The sequence below is a fragment of the Lates calcarifer genome, linkage group LG11, assembly GCF_001640805.2.
Source record: "Lates calcarifer isolate ASB-BC8 linkage group LG11, TLL_Latcal_v3, whole genome shotgun sequence".
Taxonomy (NCBI): Eukaryota; Metazoa; Chordata; class Actinopteri; family Centropomidae; genus Lates; species Lates calcarifer.
In genome coordinates, this window is record NC_066843.1 from 13,157,714 (window position 1) to 13,181,445 (window position 23,732).

At 40.8% G+C, this 23,732-nt stretch overlaps 1 protein-coding gene across 1 annotated transcript in view; it reads right to left on the reverse strand.

Moving 5' to 3' along the window:
- Window positions 1-970: 970 nt before the first annotated feature.
- Window positions 971-23,732, reverse strand: part of LOC108880681 (protein phosphatase 1 regulatory subunit 29) — a 59,796-nt gene continuing 37,034 nt past the window's right edge. Inside the window, exons 3-4 of the mRNA XM_018672313.2 lie at window positions 7,210-7,900; window positions 971-6,831 (exon numbers count right to left, since the gene is read on the reverse strand). Coding sequence (XP_018527829.1) covers window positions 4,312-6,831; window positions 7,210-7,551 — 2,862 coding nt within the window. The 5' untranslated portion in view covers window positions 7,552-7,900 and the 3' untranslated portion in view covers window positions 971-4,311. The remainder of the gene's footprint in view (window positions 6,832-7,209; window positions 7,901-23,732) is intronic.

Genomic DNA, 23,732 nt, shown 5'->3' on the forward strand with positions numbered 1-23,732 from the left:
AGTATTGCATTCTCAGATTGCTTCGAATGATGATGATCACTCATTTAAGCAACATCTCACTTTTTCTGAGAGTGCTTCAAGGACATGGGTAAAAAGTTCACTGTGTCATGGAAGGACTGAAACTTTATACTATCGTCTTTACTAATGGAACCATTTAACTCCTTTAGTAATTTAGAAACTGATTAGACATAAATCCACACCCCATTTTGAGCTTTGATTCATTATTTAAGAAACTAGAGTTCAGTTTAATTGGGCCAGGCTTTAAATACAAGACGGCATCAAAGGATTAACACGTTGGAAAGTTAAAGCGTCTGTGATTTCCAGGGGTATACAGAGATAGGGGAAGCAAACCGAGCCAGCCTCCTACAAAAGGATTAAACATTAATAACACATTAGATGGCTTTCTCACGTCTGGCTTTCCTGTGGCTCTGAGACAAACAACAGGGATGGTGCTACAAAAAGGACCATCGATCTCTGAGCGAGCCACCCTCCAGGGGGTTCAATGAGGATATAAGCTGACGATGAAGAGAGTTTTTTTTTTTTTTTTTTTTGGTTGATGCCAAAACAAAACAAGCAAAAAAAAGTATAATGACATTGCTAATGTTTTGAGGAATATTTGTGGTCCTGCTTAGGTTGAGTTGGCTATTACCGAAGAGTGTATTCTGTTTAATTGAAAGCTTCAATCCTGTGGTATGACAATTGTGGATGTAAACTGTATCCTCAATTCTCCAACAACCACCATAGAAAAGTGAATATTAAATTAAATTAAATAAATGATATTAATTTGGCTACACGGCCAATTAACACAACTGCATGATCTAAACTACCAATTATTCCTGAGGAGAACAGACAATAATAAACAACCAAGGTTTACTTGGGAGTGCAGTGCTCATCATTTAAAAAAAAAAAACCAAACAACAAAAACAAAAAAAACATTTACTATCTTTTGTTTTTACTTGTACCTGTTTTTACTGCTATTTGAAAATTGTTTTCAGATTGGCACTCTTGCTCGTCAAATCTGAATTTTGTGTAAACTTGTCTTCATTTCAATTTTACATGACTCTCTTGTGTTTAATTTGGCAGCAGGCTTTCAAGTAATTAATAATGATGAGAAACACAATATCTACTCCAACTTCAGCAACAGCAACTGAGCTTCAGCGAAAACACTGTTTATATATCATTTGAAAGATTGGCACTTCTGACACCAGCGATGAAAATGTTCTCAGTTGGGTCAGTAACTCTGTGTCATTGTGAAAGAGTCACTCAAACATCTGTGTGAATGAAATTTGAGCAGAAGAGCACTTGAACATACATCTGTCCCCCTGAAAATCTATTTCCTGAAAAATACATTAGTGTGTTAAATGTGTTAATTAAAATAGAAAATGTATGAATTAAATGTCTTCCATGAAAATGGTAATAATCAGGACTTTCTGTCACATTATATTGTATATTATATATACTGCAACTGAAATGAGCAATCCTGATATTACTGAACTTGCTGTTACATTTATCCTCATTGTCCATTTCTGTAAACGTGTTATGGCAGTTGAGGACCTGGGGAGTTTAACACATGAGTTCCTTCTGTGGGATTAGGTACTTTTACAACGTACCAGAAAGAAAATCCTTTCCTCTGATTTGGTAAAAGTCTGAGTCGATCACAGTAACAAGTTCTTTTGGAAACATTGTTATCCCAGATAACAGGAGATCAGCAGGAGACTAAAAATTCCCAAGACCGTATGTTCATCATATGGTGCTTTATAAAATAAAGAAGGCGGATGAAGTGGTGCATCCCAGATACGTTATTATTAAAAGATGACAGCGAGGCCCTTGATCTTATGTGGTCCAGTCAATAGCAAACACTCACAGCACAACATTGACTCCAAGGGATATGACCTCTGACCCAGACTGTATGCAAACATCTTAATAAAACAGGAGGGGAAAGAGACAGAGATCAATGTTTCATGAAAACAAACTGGGTGGAAGGACTACACAGATCAATGTGGAGATATCATAACACACCACCCCACCCTTTTAACATTTGCATACTCATCCCTGTTCAACACGCATTTTTTGAGAGGATGCTGAAAATCAATAGTTCAAAAAAAGCAAAGAAAAAAAGAATAAAAACAGTGTTGATATGTGCTATACAGACACAAATCCAGCCTGCAACAAAGGCAATTTCTAACTTTTCTAATTTAACAGAGCAGGTTGTGTTCAGTATCCTGCTCATACCAAACCTATATCCCACTGGACCTGTGGGAGCAGGAAGGGTGGGCCATCATAGCAAACAAGTGAGGATAAAAAGAGAGATAAAAACTTTCCTGAAATTAAACTTGTCCCCATAACTTATTTTTTGTTGAATATAGCCATGAACAAAAGTGTGGAGCAAGGACCACTGATTCTGATTTTCACATTATAAGGGTAGAATGTCTCAGATTGTGTACGTTGGCTGACAATGCGTAAATTTAACAGCTACACAGCACTTTGGATAAGCAGGATGCCTTTTATCAGAATGACAGGCAATGACACTATCATCTTAGAAAATCACAAGAAGATCATTTAAATAGAAAAGGCCAGGTGGATGGATAATACTACACACGAATGGGGATTAGATCATGACTGTGTTAGCAAGAGGCACTACACCACTGTCATATATCTGAGCTTCACGTTCATGTGATGTATGTCTGGGAAAACACATTGAACATTGTTGATATTTCTACATTTGTCCATGCCATTAATAATCTAGTATTGTTTAGACTCAGACAACCAGCCACTGGGCAAGATATTGACAACTATTAATTTGAGTCAATTTGGGCATATACAATATAATTTGATAAGACATGCCAACACCCATTTACACTGACCACTGTGCACTACACAGCCACACACAATCATGAGGCGTAAAGTGCAAGCAAACATGCCTGTCACAAATTGGCTAATAAAGTTATCAATAGACAACAAGGATATTCATTTCCAGAACAGAACAGACACGTTGGCAGTAATTAGAAGTGTCCTTTCCCTCTGTGCCTCATTCAGTTTTTAATGTTTGAGAAAGGATTTGGAATGTACTGTGGTGCTCACATTAAAAGATGCGAAGAGATTTCCCCATAACCTGTTTGTAATCTGCTTTACATTCACACATTCACAGTGGCTGCAGAAATTATTTATATCATCGCTTATCTTATCTTTTTTTCTTTCAAACCCCCTCTCACTTTCAATTTCTTTTGGTCTCTGTCACATATGGGACACACCTCTGATGGCTTTATGTAAGGGGATTGTGTGAGCTCATCTGTCACTTAGTTAAATGCCCCTATTGCACACTATCAGATAAGGAGCATATAATTACCATCATAAAGGGAACATTATTTTGCCCTCTGTACTACTCAAATTACACTCTCAGTTTTGATCATTACTCGGGCAAATGCTGTTTAGGACAGTTTGGGACATCTGCTGGACAACATTCTTTACATCACTCAATGAACCATGCAAGAGTGTAAGTCGGAAAGATGTCTTAAACACCTCAGGGTGCAATCACAGCACTATTTTAGGGTAAGGTTCCACTTTAATCTCTCTCTCATGATTTCATTATGCTGCAGGACTTTCGAGCCCACTTGTCTGTGTTTTCATTGTTCATTTGCTCATTTCTTTCCAATTTCTCCTTTCTTTCTATTGAAATGCAAATACCTCAGCTGCATTACAGATCTCGTGGAAGAGAGATAGGGCCTGCATTTGGAAAATCTCCTCACTGATCAGCATGTTGACACATATAACAGAGCACATTTCCCATCCCAGCATAGTCTATCTTCACATATCCAAGTACACACTGCAGAATGATACAGCACCCAATGCAAAATAAGGAACATCTTGGATCACACAAGCTTAAAGTGAAGGGTATCAAGATTTACCTTCTGTGATTACCCACAGATGAAAACATGGCACTGGTAAAGACGGTCCATAGGATCACAAAATGTGATCACTCAAAGAGAACTAAATTACACAGTTGGCATTTGCTCCCTGTGCTATAAATAAAACCTACAAATACTAAATGAGAATGATCCAGAAATGGGGCTACAATGAAGTGTAAAATAAAACACCATAATTACTCTCATATCCCAGGCACAGTTTCACAGTCCTTGCTCTTAGCACAATATTCTATACACCTAGCATGCCAAAAAAAACCCAAAGGCAAAATTTTGTCCTACATTTTTCTCCCCATGAACTTCAAATTGTTTCTCTGGCCCATAGGCCTATCAGGAAAAGAAGTATTCAAACTCATTTTTTTCCCCATAATGCTTAACTTTGGTCCCACAGTCACAGCTTCTGCTGTGCTGACACACCCTTCCAATAATCAAGGATGTCATGCAGGTCCTCGCCTTTGGCGAACTGCACCTTTTTTCGAAGGGCGTTTCCAGCCGTCACATAACAGGCCTCATCTCGCTGACCTTTCCGGTAGGGACGAAAGCGCTCCCAGATCCGCAGTGAGCTCTCTGAGGAGTACTCTGGGCTGGAGGAGTAGCCAGAGTAACTGGAATGGTGGCGGGCAGGTGAAAGCTGGGAGTAAGATGCTGCATCCCTGCGTGAGCGCGTCAGGGGCTTTAAGAAGGAAACCCTCTGGGCTGGGGAGCCTTGGTGGGAGCCTTCATAGTAGAGAGCTGGGACAGAGTGGCGGTGCTCCGAGCAGTGGTAGTCCTGCTGCACCTCCAGCTGCTGCTGCTGCTGCTGCTGCTGTTGTATTTGTTGCTGTTGATGGTAATGGTGTGGCTTCTGGCTGTCCTGATGTTGGGCACCAACACCACCACTGTCGCAACCACCACCACCCCCTCCACCACAGCTCCCACTCCCCACTAAAGGCAGCCTCTCTAGGGGCTCCCCACAGCCCACGGGACTGGCCCTGTCTGGGTACTGCTGCTGTTGTGGATTACAGCCATCTGGGCTCCTTGGCTCTGGAACATCCAGGCTATACACCCTAGCTCCTCCACGTTCCCTGTCCCGACCCATGGAACCACAAGAGGTGGTGCTGCACTGCTTCTTTACAGCATTTACAATAACTACAGCTGCATCTGCACTCATTTGCCGCTGAATAGGACGTACAGCAGTGGCTGGTGGAGGGGGCCTGTATGGGGGAGAGACGACAAAACCACCACCACTGATCCCTGGGCGCTCAGAGAGTGGGGCATTCAATGCAGGGAGTGGGGGTGGAGGGGGTATTTTGTTGGGAGCAATGACTTGGCAAGTCTCTGTCATCCCTTGGGAGAGTGGGATTAAGCCACGAGTAAGGGAAGATGCACTGGTGGGGGGAGGGGAGGTGGGATTGGATGAGGCTGTAGGGTTAGTAGAGGCCCCAGAAGCAGCAACTGCTGCTGCATCTAATTTAAGTGCATCAATGCAGTTGTTAATAATCTGGTTAACCTTGTCTACCTCCATGGCAATGGTGGAAATCTCTGATGCAGAGCCATGTCCATCATCATCTGAGTCATCCCCAACATCAGTTCCATCATCGTCCCTTAAGTCTTCTCCCCTCATCCCTACATGCCCTCCATCTCCCACCCTCTCCATACCTGCCCCTCCAGTTCTGACATCCATATAGTTTCCTTTACTCGTAGCCATGGCCTCTGAAAAGGCAGTGGCCATCTTTTCCACTTGTGGGATTGAAGAAAGTCTGGAGGAGCTGGTGTTGGCTGAGTGGAGCATTCCCGAGCTAGAGGATGTGGACATGGGAAGTTTGCCTCCATGATGATGCTGATACTGGTGATGTTCTCTGGACTGCTCCTGAAGCTTATGGACTGCTGATGGATCATTTGCCACTGCTGCAGCCACCTCTGGTCCATAGCGCATTTCCAGTATTGTTTTCTTGACACAGATGGATTTCTTCTTCTCATCATGCATCCGTTTCTTTCGTAGACAATAGTAGACAAAGCCCAAAACTATGAGCATGCCAAAAAGGCAGCCAACGATGGTCATTATGTAATGGGTAGTGGTGGAAGGTGTGGGAAGCATGTCATCTTGATTTTGAGCCCGAGTGGAAAACTGGAGGCAGGTGTGATTGTAACGTTGAGAGTTGCGGATGGATCCTACACAGAAAGTGTAATTGTTGTGTGGCTTGAGCTTGTTGAGGGTGATCATCTCCTTCTTGTTCTTCAAATTCATGACATCAGACACAAATGTGTTGTTGTATTGTGTTAGAATATACATTTTGCTGTAGGGCCTTGGAATCTGCACAAGGAGAGAGGCTGATGACAAAGAGACATGATGGAGCTTGATGCTGGGAACGACGAGCTCAGTAGAGGATGAAGAGGTGGTGGGCTGGTGGTATGGCCCCACACCACCAAACATCTCTGGTCCGATCCCAGAAGGACCATCCAGATCTGGTGGGAGAGAGGTCATTCCTGGAATCATCACTCCATCTCGGCAGTGATGGTACAAAATGTTTTTGGCATTCCGACCAGCATGGCCAGCAGCAATAGGACTCAGTAAGGGGAAACCAAACATCTCCCGGGGCGTCTCACACTGGAGGCGGTCATAGGTGTGTGTGACATTGTTGAAGGACTCCAACCAAGTTAGAAAGCTGTAAAGATCACAGCCACAATGAAATGGATTTGCTGCCAGTTCACACACCATCAGCCGACTGAGAACTGTGAATGTGGATGGATCGATGCGGGCAAGTTTGTTGGATGACAGGTCAATGCTGCTGAGGCTGGGGCACTCCCAGAATGCATTGCTGGCAATAACCTCAATGAGGTTGTGCTGGAGGAAGAGGCATTGCATGCGACCGAGCCCTCTCATCATACCCTCAGTTAAATTTGTCAACTTGTTGTAGCCCAGTTGTAGAACCTGAGGAAAACACAAAAGAAGAAGAATGCCTTTAACTATTGTTTTTCTTATCTATTATTAGTACAGTTATCTTTATGTAAAAACTGAGTTTACTGAAAAAAAAAGATAATGAAGCACACTATCCATCACTCATAATAGAATTTAATGAATAGCATTCAGCAGAACTGTCCCACACAATTTTAAAATAAAATAAATTCCACTGAAATGTAGTTCAATGGCATATTAAAAATTAACCATGTCATTTTCTGAAAGTACCTTTCCAAAATAAGTCTTATTCATGCTGTGACCCAACTGAAAGTGCTAGTCTCAAACTGAGTTCTAATGCAAGTAATGTTCTTGTGTTAAGATCAAAGCTTTTATCATCCATTTCCCCATTACCTGTAGGTTGGCTTGTCCTGCAAAGGCTCCATCCTCAATATAGCTGATTTCGTTCTTGGTGAGATTGAGGTCAGTCAGGTTGGTGAAGCGGTACATGGAGCTAAAGAGCACAGCTTTCAGCTTGTTCTCATTCAATCTCAAGTCATGGACCGTGTTGTTGATGTGCTGGGGGATAGTCTCGTACGGTGGCTGGTTCTGACTGCAGATAGCCAGCCACACATAGCCTTTGTCCCCCTCAATGAGCCAACAGTCCCCGTTTACCGTGCTGGGAAAATGAGAGAAGAATAGGAGAGAGGGAAGAATAAGAAGAAGAAGAGTGGAGGTGGTAGAAGCACCCTGCATGATGCCGAAGAGAATAAATGAGGAGGAGGAGAAGCTATGATTGTTAGGGAGAGAGACTCAGGGGCAGGCAGGAGAGGAGGTTGTGTTTGAGGGAGAAAGGGAAGCAACAAAGGTTGCTAGGAGGGACTGCCAAAGAGGAGAAGGGTCCGGGTTGGGTGCTTAAAAGGGGGTGAAGGCTTCACAATGCCAGTCACAGCTTTATGGCCATCATGGTGATTAGCAGGGGACCCATGTTATGTCATATCTTGTTGGGCTGCAATGTGGGGTAACGCAGCTTGTCCTCATACTCTCTCTGTAGACTTGAGCTGTGAGTGACTCAAATGGATAGACCCTTGGAATAATGGAGAATCTGTGGAGGAGATTAAAAAAAAAGAACAAAGAACCATCAGAAAAAAGCTAAAGTGATATAATGTGATAGATAATATACAAGACAAATTTTGATTACTTACTTTTTACATTATTTTTGTTACATATAGATATTATATTGCATTCACTTATATATTTTATATATTTCACGCCTATATTGCCTGTATTTTTGAACAAACATACTGAAGAATGGCAATAAACAATCTTGAATGATGAATTTAAATAAATTGTAAAGGGTAAATATATTCACTATATACTCCACCATATTCCTGTAACATTTTGTCTCTGAATTATTCTATCCACTGACCACCTGCAGGCATCCCAAAATCAATCTCAATTTTCCTTGGGGCTTGTACCACATCTTTTTCTTCAGCTGGTCTTCTCTCTCATGTTAAAATATGCATGTCACATTGCCCCAGCAGGTCCCCTTTTAGCCTACTGAATCTGCACTTAGTCATTCCCTCTTGGTCCCCCACCTTGTAAGACTATGAGGTCATCAGGCTTTGTACGTCTGCCAATCTTTCCTAAATCCTCAAAGGGATGTTTTTTTTAAACACAAAGTGCAGCATTAATCACCCAAATGCTGACAACACATTGTCTCCACAGAGATTCCTTGTTATGACACTATCCTGCCAAAACTTAAGCTCTCTATCCCATCTGCATGTCATTTGAATAGCAGTCAAGCGTTTACATAAGGAGAGGATTAGCTGCCTGTTGCATCATGACAGGCATTGTCCTCTTGCCGGCTCAGCAGCTGGCAAAAACATACTTATAATTACACACACATTACACAAACATGGACACTAAAATAGACACATGGCCTCAGACAAATAAGTGCACGAGTAGACATACACATTCAAACACACACATCTTCATATAAGAAGAGAATGTATGCATTTGCACAGGTACTACAGTCATACAAGTTAAAGCTGTCAAAATGGACTCTGAACAACACACTAATGGTATGCTGTCTATGATTCTGCACAATACTTCGTCCAGCTACGACTTTTGTCCCACATCTCTGTCTTACACTCTCTTGATTTCCATCATCATTCCATGAAAACAACAAACAGAGTCTCTCTCTCTCTTTCTTACTTGTGCTCCAAATTCAGACTTCTCTCTAATTCCGACAGAGAATTGAACTCATTCCAGTCTATTCCAGTCCAAGCTCCCTGGAGGTGCCAGCAGAGAATCAGGTCCATCCTATTTTTTAATCTATTTACTACTGCAGAAAACTTGGAATACCTGAAGCATGTGTGAAATGGTACATTATCATGCAGATCTAATGACCTTAGGCACCTGCTGGGTTCCCTATCTTTTGTTATTAGGCATCAACAGGGCAAAAGGAAATACGACAAATGTAATTTTTAATGCTAGTGTTTGATAGTTTGATATAACAGATAGCTATAACAAACAACAAAGACAAAGCTGCATCAATGTAGACAAATAGACAGCTAGAAAAGGTGTGAATGCACCCACAAATCACAAAGGATGCATTAGGTTTCAGGCAGTCAAGTGACCCTCACAAGTAGTCAGTGATCTGTTTGATTTTATTTGAGTCCAATTTTGTCCTTGAATGTACTAAAAGAACCACTTAGCCAACTTTCTGGTAGCACAACAAACATCCCAATCAAATAGTTGTTCTCTTTTTAGCTGATAAGAGCAGTCGCGGTGGAAATAACATCAGCCTAAACAGTTGAGCAAAGAGCTCTGTGACCTCTGTAAACTCTAATCAATCAAAATGGGACCCTGACACAATCTGACTGGACGTGTCTTACTACCAGACTGGTCTGAGCTAATAAACTCACAGGACTCACAGTATAATATGTGTTAAAAGAGGGCGATCTGCCAATGATACCAAGCCAGCATCTGACAGATTTCCAGGTGTTCATTTTCATGGCATACTACTACGTGTTGCACTGTCACTCTTGTGTTATTCATATGAACATAATTTTATGTTGCTCTAGCATCTTACTCCAGTCTATTTCCCTCAAAATGTGCCCAGATCAAATAGAATTATGTCATAAATTTAGATTCAATCATTTTGGTTTGCAATAATTAATAATAAAATAAAAGTTGCTAGTACAGTTTTGACTGACGTATTCAGGAAATATTTACCCCAACACCTGCATGTACTACCACAACATATTATACACAGCATATTCTTCTTTTTATCTATTCCACTGCTCCTGTAGTAAGCTCTGTTCAGCCCTTCACTGTGCATGTATTGTGACAGTCTCTTGCAATTGATTGTCTTGCTCGTTCTCTCTCATCTGAGGTTTATCCCCTCCACATGAGGCATGATCTAATTTGGTGCTCCACATAGTGAAACCCAGAGGGTTCGCAAGAGGGAAGCAGGAAGCACAGTAGGTCTGCATGTGTGCGCGTTTAGGGATATGATTACATAATTTGGAATATGGGACATGCAGAACACCTGTCTCAAAGGGAAAGAGCATGACTCATAACACTGATCCACTTGTAAGTATGAAAATGTGGGACGAATGATAAAACTTTTTCCTGCATTGCCACAGACTGCTGCTGTGCGCCCAGCATACACAGTTTGCAGATTCTTTTCACAGCAGTCCATTTATTTATTTATTTTTTACCTGCACTTGTGGAGCAACTACAGTCATCTAATCTCAGTAGGTCACAGCAGCAGAAACATTTTAAATCTAGGAAACTAACAGGTGAACAGGTGGTGCAAGGGTAGCTGCAGGTGCTTGACTGTCCTACTTATACTTTTTCCAGAAAAACATCTGGTAACACAAATTCTCCTTCAAAAGCCTCATCTTGTAGCTGAATTACTACCATGTATCACAGAGAGTATACAAATGGAGTTACTAATTGAACATCATTCCCTGGCACACCTTAACCAGTGACTGTAAGTAGGGTTTATAAACTGAAGCAGTCCTGGACCCAAACCAAGTGCATTTGTGCTATCTATCTGCTCTGGAACTTAAAAATATATTTAAAATGCATTTGTCTACATCATTTCAACAATTAAAAGAGTGAGTAAGGGGTGCATTTTCTATTAGGTTGCTTGTGTAAAACTGTCTGAAAATCTACCTGGCCTATTAGAATAGCAAAAGCAAGTCTCTGTGATTGTTCTACATTTAATAAATGTAGCATACTCCATTTTCCCAAACATACACAAGAATAGTTTTCTTTCATCTTTTTGAAGAAAAACTGATTTTTGAATATTCACTGTTTAAATCCTTGTATTTTTGTAATGTAAGTGCACACACAGAGACACACATACACACACATACACATAGAGACATACACCTGCTATATCACAATTCATCAGGCCCATCCCCTCATGTAATACAGATCTGGGTTACTCAATATACAAGCTCATATTGATCCTCATTGTTGCCACGGAAACACACTTATGATTGACAGCGCCAATTAAGCCTAATGCTAACAGAATAGGATGTTGTTGGCATTTTCATCAAATCAGTGAGTCTCTTCCGCTTCATTAGCCACGATGATGAAACTCGCTTCCCTGAATTCTAATGGCATCCAATGAGCATTGACTGTGACAGGTGTTGGAATTGGAGAGGGTCCATATCTCCTCTATTACCAACGTGACTCTTGGAGCTCAGCCACTGTCAGTCCAAATGTAAATTTATTTACCGGGACCCCTTGTGCTGCTGGCTGCATATGATGCTGTCATTCTGAATCGTGTCACCTGTGAATTACAGTATGCACCCACTGAACTGACATGTCAAAACAAAGAGAGGCAGATTTATGCACATAAAAGTGCAAGGCAAATTTGTGCTGTACCTTTCATTCAATTTGTGCTCACAATCTGCGTGTAATTAGTGAAGTCCCTGATCCATTCAGGGAGCAGCTCATTACATGATCGGACAAGGAGCATCTGCCTCTCTCAGAGTGAAGAAGAGCACTAAAGATTTATCCCTGACCAGGAAGGTCAGAGAGGAAACCAAATTGTAGCATTAATTAATTAATAAAGTAATGGCATTGTATTACATTTGCAGTACTATGGGCTAAATATTAATAATAATGATCATTCATGAGCAGGGTTGTGAATGTGGTCATGCAGTTTGGTTTTTATAACTGATGCTCATGACAGACTTAATTCCAAGAGGACTCTTATTTTTGAGTTATACAACATAATGACAAAACAAATTTTCTAAAACATGTTTTACAAATTGTCTGACTGACTGCATATCTGTACAGGTTCTTTGGGAAATGTGAATTCATGCTTTCTTGGTGAGTGTTCACACTGCATACAGCACAATGACATTTCCCCAGGCACTAGCAGCCTCAACATTCCAGTGTTTTCCTCTTGCTGGTGTTTGATTTAAAAATAACAAAATATGAAAAAATAAACACAGGCAGAGTACTATAACTAATGAATGAGAAAGGAGGGATGTGAAAGCTTAACACCTGTTGCTAAATGAGGGAAACCAATTGAAATAAATTGCTTGCTAACTCTCAAATCCACTGACAATGACAATAAAATATCTGTCGACGTTAGAATAGTTGGTGATCAATGCCCCAATCCTGTGATTATTTTGGCTGCTGCTGAGAATTCTGACTGATTCCACTTTCCGCTCTGTTTTGATGCCCCTGCGCCCAATCAAAACAACCATTCTCACAAAACTGTCACTGAATATGATACACTACAGAGGGAGATTTTCTGTTGAACGTATGGTTTCTATAGTGATCATGTTTTGCCCAAACCTGTTTTTTTCCAAGGGGATACTGATTGACCTTTCACAGTTTCACTTTCTCCATCATAATGCTAGAGGCTGAATGTATTCAGTTCATTTCACCATGAGTCAGAAGGCCTTAGACAGACTTAAAAGGCTGATTTAAAGTGGGTGCACCTAGGAATTCAAGTGCTGAGTTCAAGCAAAGGTAATAAAAAAGGAGAATAAAAACTAAACAGTACAGTATGGCCATGGGAATATGTCTATGGGCAAACAGTTATTGAAACAAATATATTCTTAGTGTGTTTCCACAAGACTAAACCTATCGCTTCTTTCTTTAATCAGCTGAAGTTGAAAAGGGTTTTGAACCGACAACCCATCTGGGTATCCTCAGGCTGATGTCATGACCTTGAATTAATCCTATTTTTATTCACTACAGTGAGGTCACTATGGTAACTGTTACGCCAGAGTGGAACGATGAGGTGTTTAGGTAATGGCTCAGTGATTTTCATGACAGAAGAAGAATACAGTACGCTGTAGCTGTCAATCACCCGTCTGCCACTGACACACATGCGCTCACACACTCACAAATTCATTCTATCTAACCCCTGCTATCAATTATCTGTAGGCGCAAAGCTATCAAGCTGCTCAGTACTTTGCTATGTTTCCTTAGATTCTGTTTTTAGGAACACTCCAGTCTAGCATAGCATAATGAAAGATAAAAATAGTTGGTAGCACACATGCAGAAACACACATAGAAACACAAAGTCACACACACACTCACAACCCTCCATGAACCTGAGTAGGAGGGAGAAGAAAGGGACAGCTGTTGCAGGAGTAAAGTGAAGGACTTGGATTACCCGCAACAAAACCGCGGGTCATACTGTAGGAGGCTGTGTGTGTGTTTGCTGTGACTATAGTGACCAGTCTGCCTCGCTGGCATTTGACTGACAAACTCTTCATCACAAACAAGACCCAAAGACAAGAATCTCCTTAAAACTCCTTGCTCCATCTACGCCTTGCTTTTTGCTCTTTATCTTTCTCTTTCAAGGTCTCCCTAGATCCATCTACTCTCTCGCTCCCTCTGTTTCTTTTCTTTTTCTGTCTCTCAGATACTCTAATCCCATCCACAAGCCTTGATATTTGTTCCTGTCTCTTAATTTCCTTCAGTTTGTCTCTTTGTCCACCTCTCCCTGTATCTCTCTCTTTCCATCAGTCTGCACTATTGTTTTTGCCTCCCTCTCGTCCAGGCCGGTTCCCTGGAGTGCAGTCAGTGTAGTGAGGAGAGGCTGGGGCTATGAGCAGAACACTGTTTCCTCTCCACTTCACACAGGGCTTAGAGATGAGACAAGCACAACTACAGACAGATGAAGCTCCTCTGCAAGCTTCTCCCTGTATATGTGTGAGTGGAGCAGATGATTTCTCGCTAGCCATAAGAGGAACCTGCTAAAAGCAGCGGCACTACTTTGTTAAGCATTGTTGAACAAAATGTTGCTTGTTTATTCTTGGCAGGGTTTGAATATATATTTGTTCACCTTCATATACAATATGTCTGCCCTGTATATACATTTTTACAGTCAGTCAATACATATAAAGCTACGTAAATCAATGTTTGGACCAGCTTGCCTCTATTCCTATGTCTTGAACAGCTATTTGTTGCTCAAGTAGGTTAGAAAAATGTAGGGAGATATAAATAAATGAGGAAGATGAGAAGGGGAAGGTGGAAAGTGAGGAGAGAGGGAGGAGAGAGAGAGGAGAGAGAGGGCAGTGGAAAAGACAGCTGAGACAGAACTGATGAGGTGCCTGCGTTTGATCTTCGATTCCTCCACAATCTTCTTTTTTTGCAGCCGCAAAAGAACAGAGACAAAGTCACACAAACTGAAACACAGATCACCTTGGATGCACCCTATTATTATGAGGATGATCCAAACTGCAAAAAAAAAAAAAAAAAAAAAAAGCCAAACTTTGGAGAGTGAGGCAGCAGCGCAAGCAGTGAGAGTGAGACAGAGGGCAGAAAGGAATGAAAAGGATAGTAGGGGGGAGAGGGTTCTAACTACCTCTCTCTGGTTTGATCTATAATTCATATTTCATCCTCACATACACCTTGAGAGGATCTTTTTTAACTTCCTTTCTTCCTCATGCCTGTCTCACTGTTTCTCTGTCCTTCCTGACCATCTCTGTGCATTTGCACCTATACGTGTTTGCCTGTCTCTGATGTTTAGACCACTGTCATCTGTGGCTGCTCATGCATGACATCATATCCATTTCCTTGATGCCTCACAGGAAGAAGAAGTGATGCAATGGAGCATGACAGAAAAGGGCCCAAAGGTCTAGGGCTAAATGGAGCAGAGCACCTTAGTGCCCCCCCACTGACTGACCATTGTATCACTACTACTAACATTGTTTCTTTTCCACCCCAAAATGATTGGGCACAAGGCCAAGGGACATGGCTCTGCGGCGGTGCTCGAGCCTGTGAGACGATGTGGTGGTTGGAGAGTTTCTAGCGCAGAACCAGGGTGCCACTGGGGATACCACCCAGAACTGGGGTTAAAGCCAGAGAGAGTCTGGGGGTTGATACTCAAGAGCTATTACGGCAACCATGTGGAAAGAAGCAGATTGTTTTTGCTAGAAGCTAGGACAGGATTTGGGGAATAGCAGCGGAGAGAAGCAGGACATGTGGCTTGGACCCCGGCCACGCGGGGGCCGAGGGAAAACAGAAATTGGATGATGTGAACTACAAAGGGCAGTGTGGATAACTCAGTGATTGAGGTCAGTGAAATGTCAGAGATTGCAGCCTGGGCAATAATGGAGTCCAGGACAGAATCACGGTCCTGTGGTAGAAAATTCTAAAAATGCTCTCTACAGTACAAACACGTGCATTTATGCCTAAATAGGTGTGGATTATAGTAAACAAAGGTCTGTCTTCCTGGCAGCCTCTTAAATGTTGGGGAGGTAAGGGGTAAACTTCAAATCCACCAGACCATGGTCAGAAAAACCTTATAAAGATCATACCTACAATATTAACAGATGTCAAAGGCCAACATGAAGCCCAGCACTGGCAATGTATCATTGACAAAGCTCCACATCTAGGAAAATAATTGTCTCCTCCTGCCTCAGCCATTCCCTGATAATAGAATCTATCATCAGCTCTAATGTTTTATGTCCCCCAGTGCTTCCAACAGATGAGAGGATCAACACATGTGAAATGTTCAAACACACAGTTTCTGAACAGAAATAGTCAGGGGATCCAACTAAAGCCCTCAAGATGTCCAACAGTCTCTGCTTATTTCAGCATGACTAAAATACATATAGAAGATCAAAAAACAATCAGGTAATCAAAGGCCATTTTTATTTATTTATTTTATTTAATTAACAGATACTGTACATGTATAGATAATCAACAATCAGCCATTCAGGAAAGCTGAAGAGGTTTTAATTTTATGACCAATTGATGCAAGTTGCCTCAATACTGGATCAATAGATGTAGGTGAGGAATCTATGTTAATTTCATTCAGCTAACTTTAAAAAAAAAAGAAAAGAAAAAAGAAGCTTGAAAGAAATGAATCAATAGGACAACTGATAAAATTTCAGGATCAGCAAATTCAACAACATCTTACTGAGAAAGTGGGCGTGGCTTAAATTACAGGATTGCAGCTAATGAAAATGACAGTGCAGTGCACAGGATAAGCTAAAGCCCCAATCAGACAGGATTTATTTCTCCAGGGGGAGGCTGGGTGCTTTTCAATATTGCATGTGCAGATCAGTAATTTTTATCCCATAGAGGTGCATATTGTGTGGTTTTCTCCTCCTACAACCCAGTATTATTTACAAATACCAGATACCTAGAGTTTTCTAGGAGCTTATTGGTTGTCTAATTTTTTTTTAAAGTGACATGAAAGCCCACTGGTGACATGGGTGGCAACAGAATATTGTTGTGTATTACATACCCTGGGTATTCTGACAACTGCCATCCTCAATGACTTTGGTTACCTGCAGCCTGCCAAATATTTTATTACCCACCTGGTTTGTTTAGTTCAATTTTTAGTATTGCAACTTTATGAATTTGCCCATTTGACACATGTGGGAGGCTGGGATTTGAAGTTGAAGTTATTAGTGTTTGCACAGGTGGAAAATGTTTCTGCAAGTTTGCTCCACTTAAAACAATTTTGTCTGTCTTTTATCAATTAATATGACAAATTCCACTGTGCGGTTGCTTTGTTGTTTTTACACATTCAAGGAGCTGTTAAAAAATATATACATATTTTATAAAACATAAAACAGTGGATAACATCTTTTATTGATCATCACCATCAGCTCCATTACCTCTCTCTTCTGCCTTTCTGCCGCATCCATCAAAAGAAGAAAATGGCTCACCAATAATAGAAGCGCATCTGCATACCCTTTCATTCATGACATAGTGTTTAATTTTTAGAAAGAACAAAGCATGTGTACCAGTCACAAAATGTGATGACTGCTAGATGCTGTCTTTAACATATGTTAATGTTATATAATGCCATCGCATTCCCTCACAGCATTCAGGCAACTACAATTATCTACAGATTATTCTGCTGCTTATAGAGTCTATTGATTCTTCTCTGGCTATACTGTTGTGGAGGGTTTTCATATACAGAAACTTAATAGATTCGTATTTGCTATCATGAACTCTGACAAGCTCACTCAGAACCTGTTACAGGAATATCACCCTTCCTCCGCACACACAAACACACATGCATATATTGTGGGGGCAGCTGTAGGTTTAACATGTATATTTCCTGACATACAAGAGCACAGGTTAAGCTGCGCTCTCCATCAAAGCACAATACATTTGCCACTATCAATGCATCTGTTATCCTCCGGCCTACCCACTTATACCAGTGCTGTCATAGCAACGATGTATCAATGCTGGAGGCGCGAAAGCACAATCATTTCATGGGAACCAATGATGCATGAAACATGGAAGAGGCAAAGGGGGATAAATTGAGACATAGAGGCTAGATAGAGATATAAGTAAATTTCAAGTTGGCAAGGTTTTTTGAAGAAGTTGAGCAATTGAAAGAAGGAGAATGGTAAAGAGGGCAAAAGCACCACAGGAGAGATGAATGTGTGGAAATTGTAAATGGAAAACGGATAGTAAGCAGGGGACGGGTGGGGTGAGGCAATGGAGACTCAGAGGGTACGACGAGTAAAAGAATAAAGAATGATGGTGCCAGCAATGATGAATCAGCAGTAACCTGAATACTGTGCTACAGTGAACTGCTGTGCTCACAAAATAGCAGCATCACAATCATATTCATATCTCTTTTTGTGATGATTTCTCACAACCCTGAGATTGAATCAGTAATCATTTGGACGACACTCTTCCATGGCAGACTCGATATGGGTGGAGTGGAACCACACTGCCACTGAAATGCGTGAATGCAGAGCCAGGCCTAAATAAATACCTTTTAAATTAGATTTTGATTCGTTTTGCCAGCCCTGTGTTAAGCTGGTGACCTGTCCAGGGTGCACCCTGCTTCTTGACCAATGTTTTCTGGACAGAATTAGAAAATAAATGGATGGATAGACAGCTGTATTGTTGATAGTTTTGCTTCCACAAAAAATCTAAGGACTGGAACTATTCCTCCTAGGGGGAAATAAAAATCACTTGCACTTGTTATCTTTTGGGATACTGAACTACAAAAGGCTTGTGTTTTCATTTCTTTGTGTATGTGTGTGCATTTCCATGAAGGCGGACCTACAAACCCACTTGGGAGAGCAATGTGCTGTGCAGACTATTTATGTGTGAGTCATGAATATTCTAGATGCCTAACTGCATCCCACAATGTTGAGGATTTCCACCGGCAAGCCTGAAGGTAAAACACCATGCTAAAGTTAGAGGAGAGAGAAGAGAGAGGGAGAAAGAGCAGGTGTGGAAAACAGTTTCAAATGAAAAAGATTTGCTTTGTTTCTAGAAGCTTAACAATCTTCCCTTTTCTTTTGCACCATTTTCCAGAATTATTGGGTTGCCTTGTTTAGTGCTGTGGGTTGAAAAAATGTCTCTAACACTGCCAGAATTTTGGAAAACGCTCTCAGTGAGCTCTAAAATTGCATTAGTATATTTACCAAAAGGCACTCTGTAGTGTCAGTTCATTCTATTTTCAAATTAAGAGGCACAAACAAATAAAAGAGCTAATGTCTCTGCTAATGTCTCTGTGTCCTGAGTGTGGTCCCTAAAACAATTGTAATGAGCAGTGAGTGAAAGCAGCGTGTTGATCTTTTTCAGTTTGTTGTATTTTTACAGCATCTCACGTCTTCCATATATTTACATTGCATTTTGAGCTACACCCAGCTGCCTTTCCCTCACAGAGAGACATCGGTTTCAGTCTTTGGACAATAACAACGATTTTACTCCTGGCTGGAGTACATTGGATTTGATATATACATAATAGAACAAATAAACAATACACCATACATAAAGCATTATCCATCTACGTATGACCCATGTTCTGTCCATACACCTTTATTCAGTGTTTGCCCATATGAACAGCTAGAGTGATGCACAGGAAGACATGAGCAGGCGAGTCTGAGTTTGGCACACATTGAACAGAGTATGAAAAGAACAAATGAAGTTTGAAACACTCCTCCAAGCAAACATAGCTTCTTGTGTATATTTTACTAAAAGCTCAGCCTTTGACTCTCTTCACTGGCTTCACATAGCATAGGATAACATAACACCTTAACTTCATAAGTCCTCACTGAAGCATTTTCTATCCCTACTGAATCCAAAGGAAACAAGACAAGACAAAACAAGTGTTTATTTACATGGCTACATCATTGAAAACATGAATAATAGTGTCAGTGGCCTTAGCCATTGCTAAGGTAAAATCATTTACATATAAACATCACCTGAAGGACATGAAGGAGTATTCTGGTGGTTCCGCCCACAGACTTGTAGATCTCATCAGTAGTACCTTGTTGGACTGTGCCTAATGATGATGTGCTCATCGTGACTATTTTCAGGTAGGAGTGTATGAGGCTATTAGTTTACATCAAGACTGGACATGTAAAGAGCTGCTATCCAAACAACATATTTCTTCTGGGCTGCTCAACTCCCCTCCCAGGTTGCTTTAATGGCTTCCTGGGAAAGCTTCTCTGTGCAGGTTTAGACACAAGCATTGATATCCAGTGGGACACAGGACAGTGTATCTGCATCAGTATTGGCTTTCCCTGGACAATACTTGATGCTGAGGTGAAAATCGGTCAATTCCCCTACCCAGCAGTGACTGACTGCCTTCAATTTGGCAGTTCTCATGAGTTTTGTCAGTGGGTTATTGCCAGGGTAAATGTTCAAGTGTTGTTGAAAAAGAGAGGTAAAAGAGGTAATCTCTGAATTTCTCACACACTGCCGATTTTAGACAGTCTCCCACTGTGTAAATTGAAGTTCCTCTCAGCTGGTATCAGGGCTTGAGATCCATATGTCTCTCACCTTTCCCTTTTGTTGCTGGCATAGACCAGCCTAAAAGACCTTGCTCCGAGATGTCTGTATGCAAAACAAAGGGCAGTTTGGAATTCATTAGCCATTCGATAGCTGCCTTTGATGACGGTTGTGGTCCTTTGCTTTTACTTTGGGTCATGCTTATGGTGTATCACAGCTTCCACATTGTTTGGTTCTACTGTGACTCCCTCAGTGGAATGTATCAGACCCCTACATATTGGACCTCCTCTCAAAACATCTTGCACTTTTTGGGACAGAGTTTCACTGTGTTGTTGTTAGGCTTGGAGAATTGGCAGAGCACCTCTGTATGAACACCAAAAGATTTTGAGGAGCACAAGACATCATTAAGGTGGGCTGGGATAACTGGTCTCTAGCCCAACTGGATCTTTCACAAAGTCCCTGGACTCCTCTTGAAACATCCTTCTGGCAGTACCTCATTGATCTTCTGGTTAGTTCTGGTTGAAGTGAGAGAGACTGCACAGCAGATAGGACATTAGCCTTGTTGAGCTGTACAGCACATGTTGCTTTGATGGGCAGATCAATATCAAAAATCCTTTCAGTCTGCTGCAGTGTTGTACAGAGCTTCCAAGACAGAAGTTATGCCATGTTTGGTATTGTCTCCAAATTGGTATACTGACATATGGTTTTGCTCTAACTGAAAACTGCCTTCTTGTGTTTCAAAACTTTGTCACTAGAGACAGGCATGATATCACTGAGCAGATTAATGAGATTGGGAATTAACCATTCAGGTTGTCCCTTTATCAGTTGTTCTAAAACACTAAAGCTAGTCACTGGTCTTTCCAAGGGCAAGCTGCTGACCAGGAATGGTATGTTGATAAAGAGCCCAGGGTTCTCAGTTCCTGGTAAATGTATAGGTATCCAACCACCAACCTCATTCTACTGGATCGGCTCCAGTTCAATTGGTTGTGCCGATCCTGGATGAGCCCACAAGATCCCTCTTCTAGCCTCACAATGCTTCTTCCAAACGCCTCTGTCCAATCATTCATTTATTCTTCAGTCAGAAACCCCTATGTTGAGGAACTGAACACTTATTGCAACAGGTTATACAGTTATATATGGAATCGGCTGGGAGCACTCATTAACTTTGGTATGTAGAATTAACAGATAGCTGTAAACAGACGTAAGATCTTAGCAGGGGTAGAGAGGTTGAGGGGTGGCTGGTAGTGGAGGGTGGAAGGAAACTACATAGCTTATTATATTAAACTCTGCTTGGACAGCAGCCATTTTATACAATGTATTACCATGTTTACTTGCTGCTTCTTGCATATGGCTGCCTCTGTGTGTGTCTGCAATCTTGCAACAGTTAATTCATTAAAAGGGGAGACACAGAGGAGAAAAGGCTGAAAAGGTTAAAGCGCTACCGCTCCACAGCCAGGTTGATTCCCACAGGGGCTACAAATGATTAAAACACAGAAAGAAAGATTAAAACAAAATGGAATGAAAAAGTGAATCATTATGACTTGGTTAAGTCCAGCATTATTCTTGTCAGGATCCCACACTATAGCAGTTGGATTACAAATATTGATCATTTTAATGTTGATTCCTTTCTCTTCCTTTCCTGTTATATTCTCAGTTTAAATCAAAATGCTAAATTGTGTACCATCTTTTATACTGCAGTATAACACAATGTGACTCTGTTCTTTCCAGTTATTTGCACCATTCTTTTACTGAAATACCTTTGGGAGCAATGACAGTCTGGTGTTGTGTTATGAAGCCCCTTCAGTGGAATATTGCTTATATTACTTAGCTGCTGTTTTAAATTATTTACTTTTTTCAGTACCATAGCAACTGAGTTCCTGCTGAATGCTGAAAGTGTGGGGTGAAATTGCTGTATTGTAAGTCTCTGCATGGGACACAGCTACTACAGTACCACACCCCAAGGTTGCTCGGGGTGCATTGAGAACACAAGACAGTTTCTTGCATCAAATATTCAATTCGACATTGTGGGAAACAGCACTCTGCCCATTTTTTTCCACTCATCGTAAGCCTGACAGGCTCAGTAACCACATAAAATCTTTTCTACTTGTAGTTTTAAACATAAAAGAAAAACTAATGCCCCATTCTCTTCTCTTCTTCTTAGACTACTTTCCTTTATATGAATCTTGAATCATTTGCTCACTGATGTTTTCTGGCTCAGTTTTCTATTTCTCATAGACCCTTACTAAGTTGTTAGATTCATCATCTGGTCGATGATGTTGAGATATTAGTAGCCGTGAGCTTAGAAGATCAGAGGACTGTGTTATTTTAAGCCTAAACATTTTACTTTATTTTCTATTATGTCTACTCTGTACTACTGTACATTAGAGAGGGTACACAAAATTATGTCTGCCGATGCTGTACAGTCACTCTGTTCTTCAACATATGTCAAACAATGAGACATTTAAACCAGACACAATGTTTCATGTTCAATACTGTTTGTATCATATTTTCCCTCAGTGATTGTTCATTGGTCAGAGGTACAGGACTATGATAGTGTATGTGTGGAATAATGTGCCCTTGCAGGTAAACAGTAGTGGGTTGGTATATTCTAAAAAAAAAACAAAAAAACAATCAGCTTGGGAAGAAAAAAGAAAACATTAAAAATAACCTTGGCAAGCAAATTATTCAATTTTCAATCTGTTTGAAATGGAAAAAAACATAAAAGCTCATCACTTTTTTTCTGTTATTTAGTAAGCTATTTCAAATCTTGAGTGTTTTTGTTGATTTTCTCTCTCAAGGGGAAGATACTACACTGTGGGTAGTACACCAACTATATTCTTCTTGTATGAATATCTTCTGTAGTGTGGTATTACAGAAGAATTTTGGGGGGTTTGACACAACTGACCTATTGCAATGATACGTACCTGTAGATTATTTTGGATACAGTAGGCAGTTTAATTTCATTGTCCCCAATATCAGTATAATCTTGCCAAATAGATCGATAAACTCATTGCTGGTGGATTTCATTATGAAGAATTGACTGCAAGTACTGTGACTCAGTTTCACTGCAAAACAAAACATTTTTTACACTTTATATTACTATTTTAACTCTCTCACTCTTGTTTTGGGGCATACAGTATGTAATTTCCTGTATATTGATTCCTTTTATTAACTATGAGTCCACAGTGAAGCCAGGCAATGAGTCATGGTTAATAATAACAGAGATGGCAAAGACTGTCTGGGGCCCCATACAGCAGCCTGCGGGCCAGGACCCTATAGGCTACTCACTGTAACAGATCATAACACGGGTCAACTGAAATTCAACACTGGTTCAGACAACTCGTGACTCATGCTAACACATGTGACTTTTGTACTTTCTATATCTATGTGTAAAATTATATATACAAATGGGAATGCATGTATGCACATACTGACAGTTTTGTTGATCTCTTTCTCCTCACTGTTATCCTCTGGTTTTATTTGAAGGTGAAGGTATGTAAAACAATTATTCACATAAATGTCCTTAAATCCAAATATACAGTATGAGCATGAGCTATAGCAAGCCTCACCTTTTGTGTCAGGGAGCAGGTGTGCTTTCCTCAAAGCCAAATATTATATGCTCCAGAGAGATTAAATTGGCAGTCATGTAGCAGTGCAAGCAAAGCAATGTGCATGTGTGAGTGTGTGGGTGTGTTAAGCTTGTTTTGTGCATGTGCTTCTAC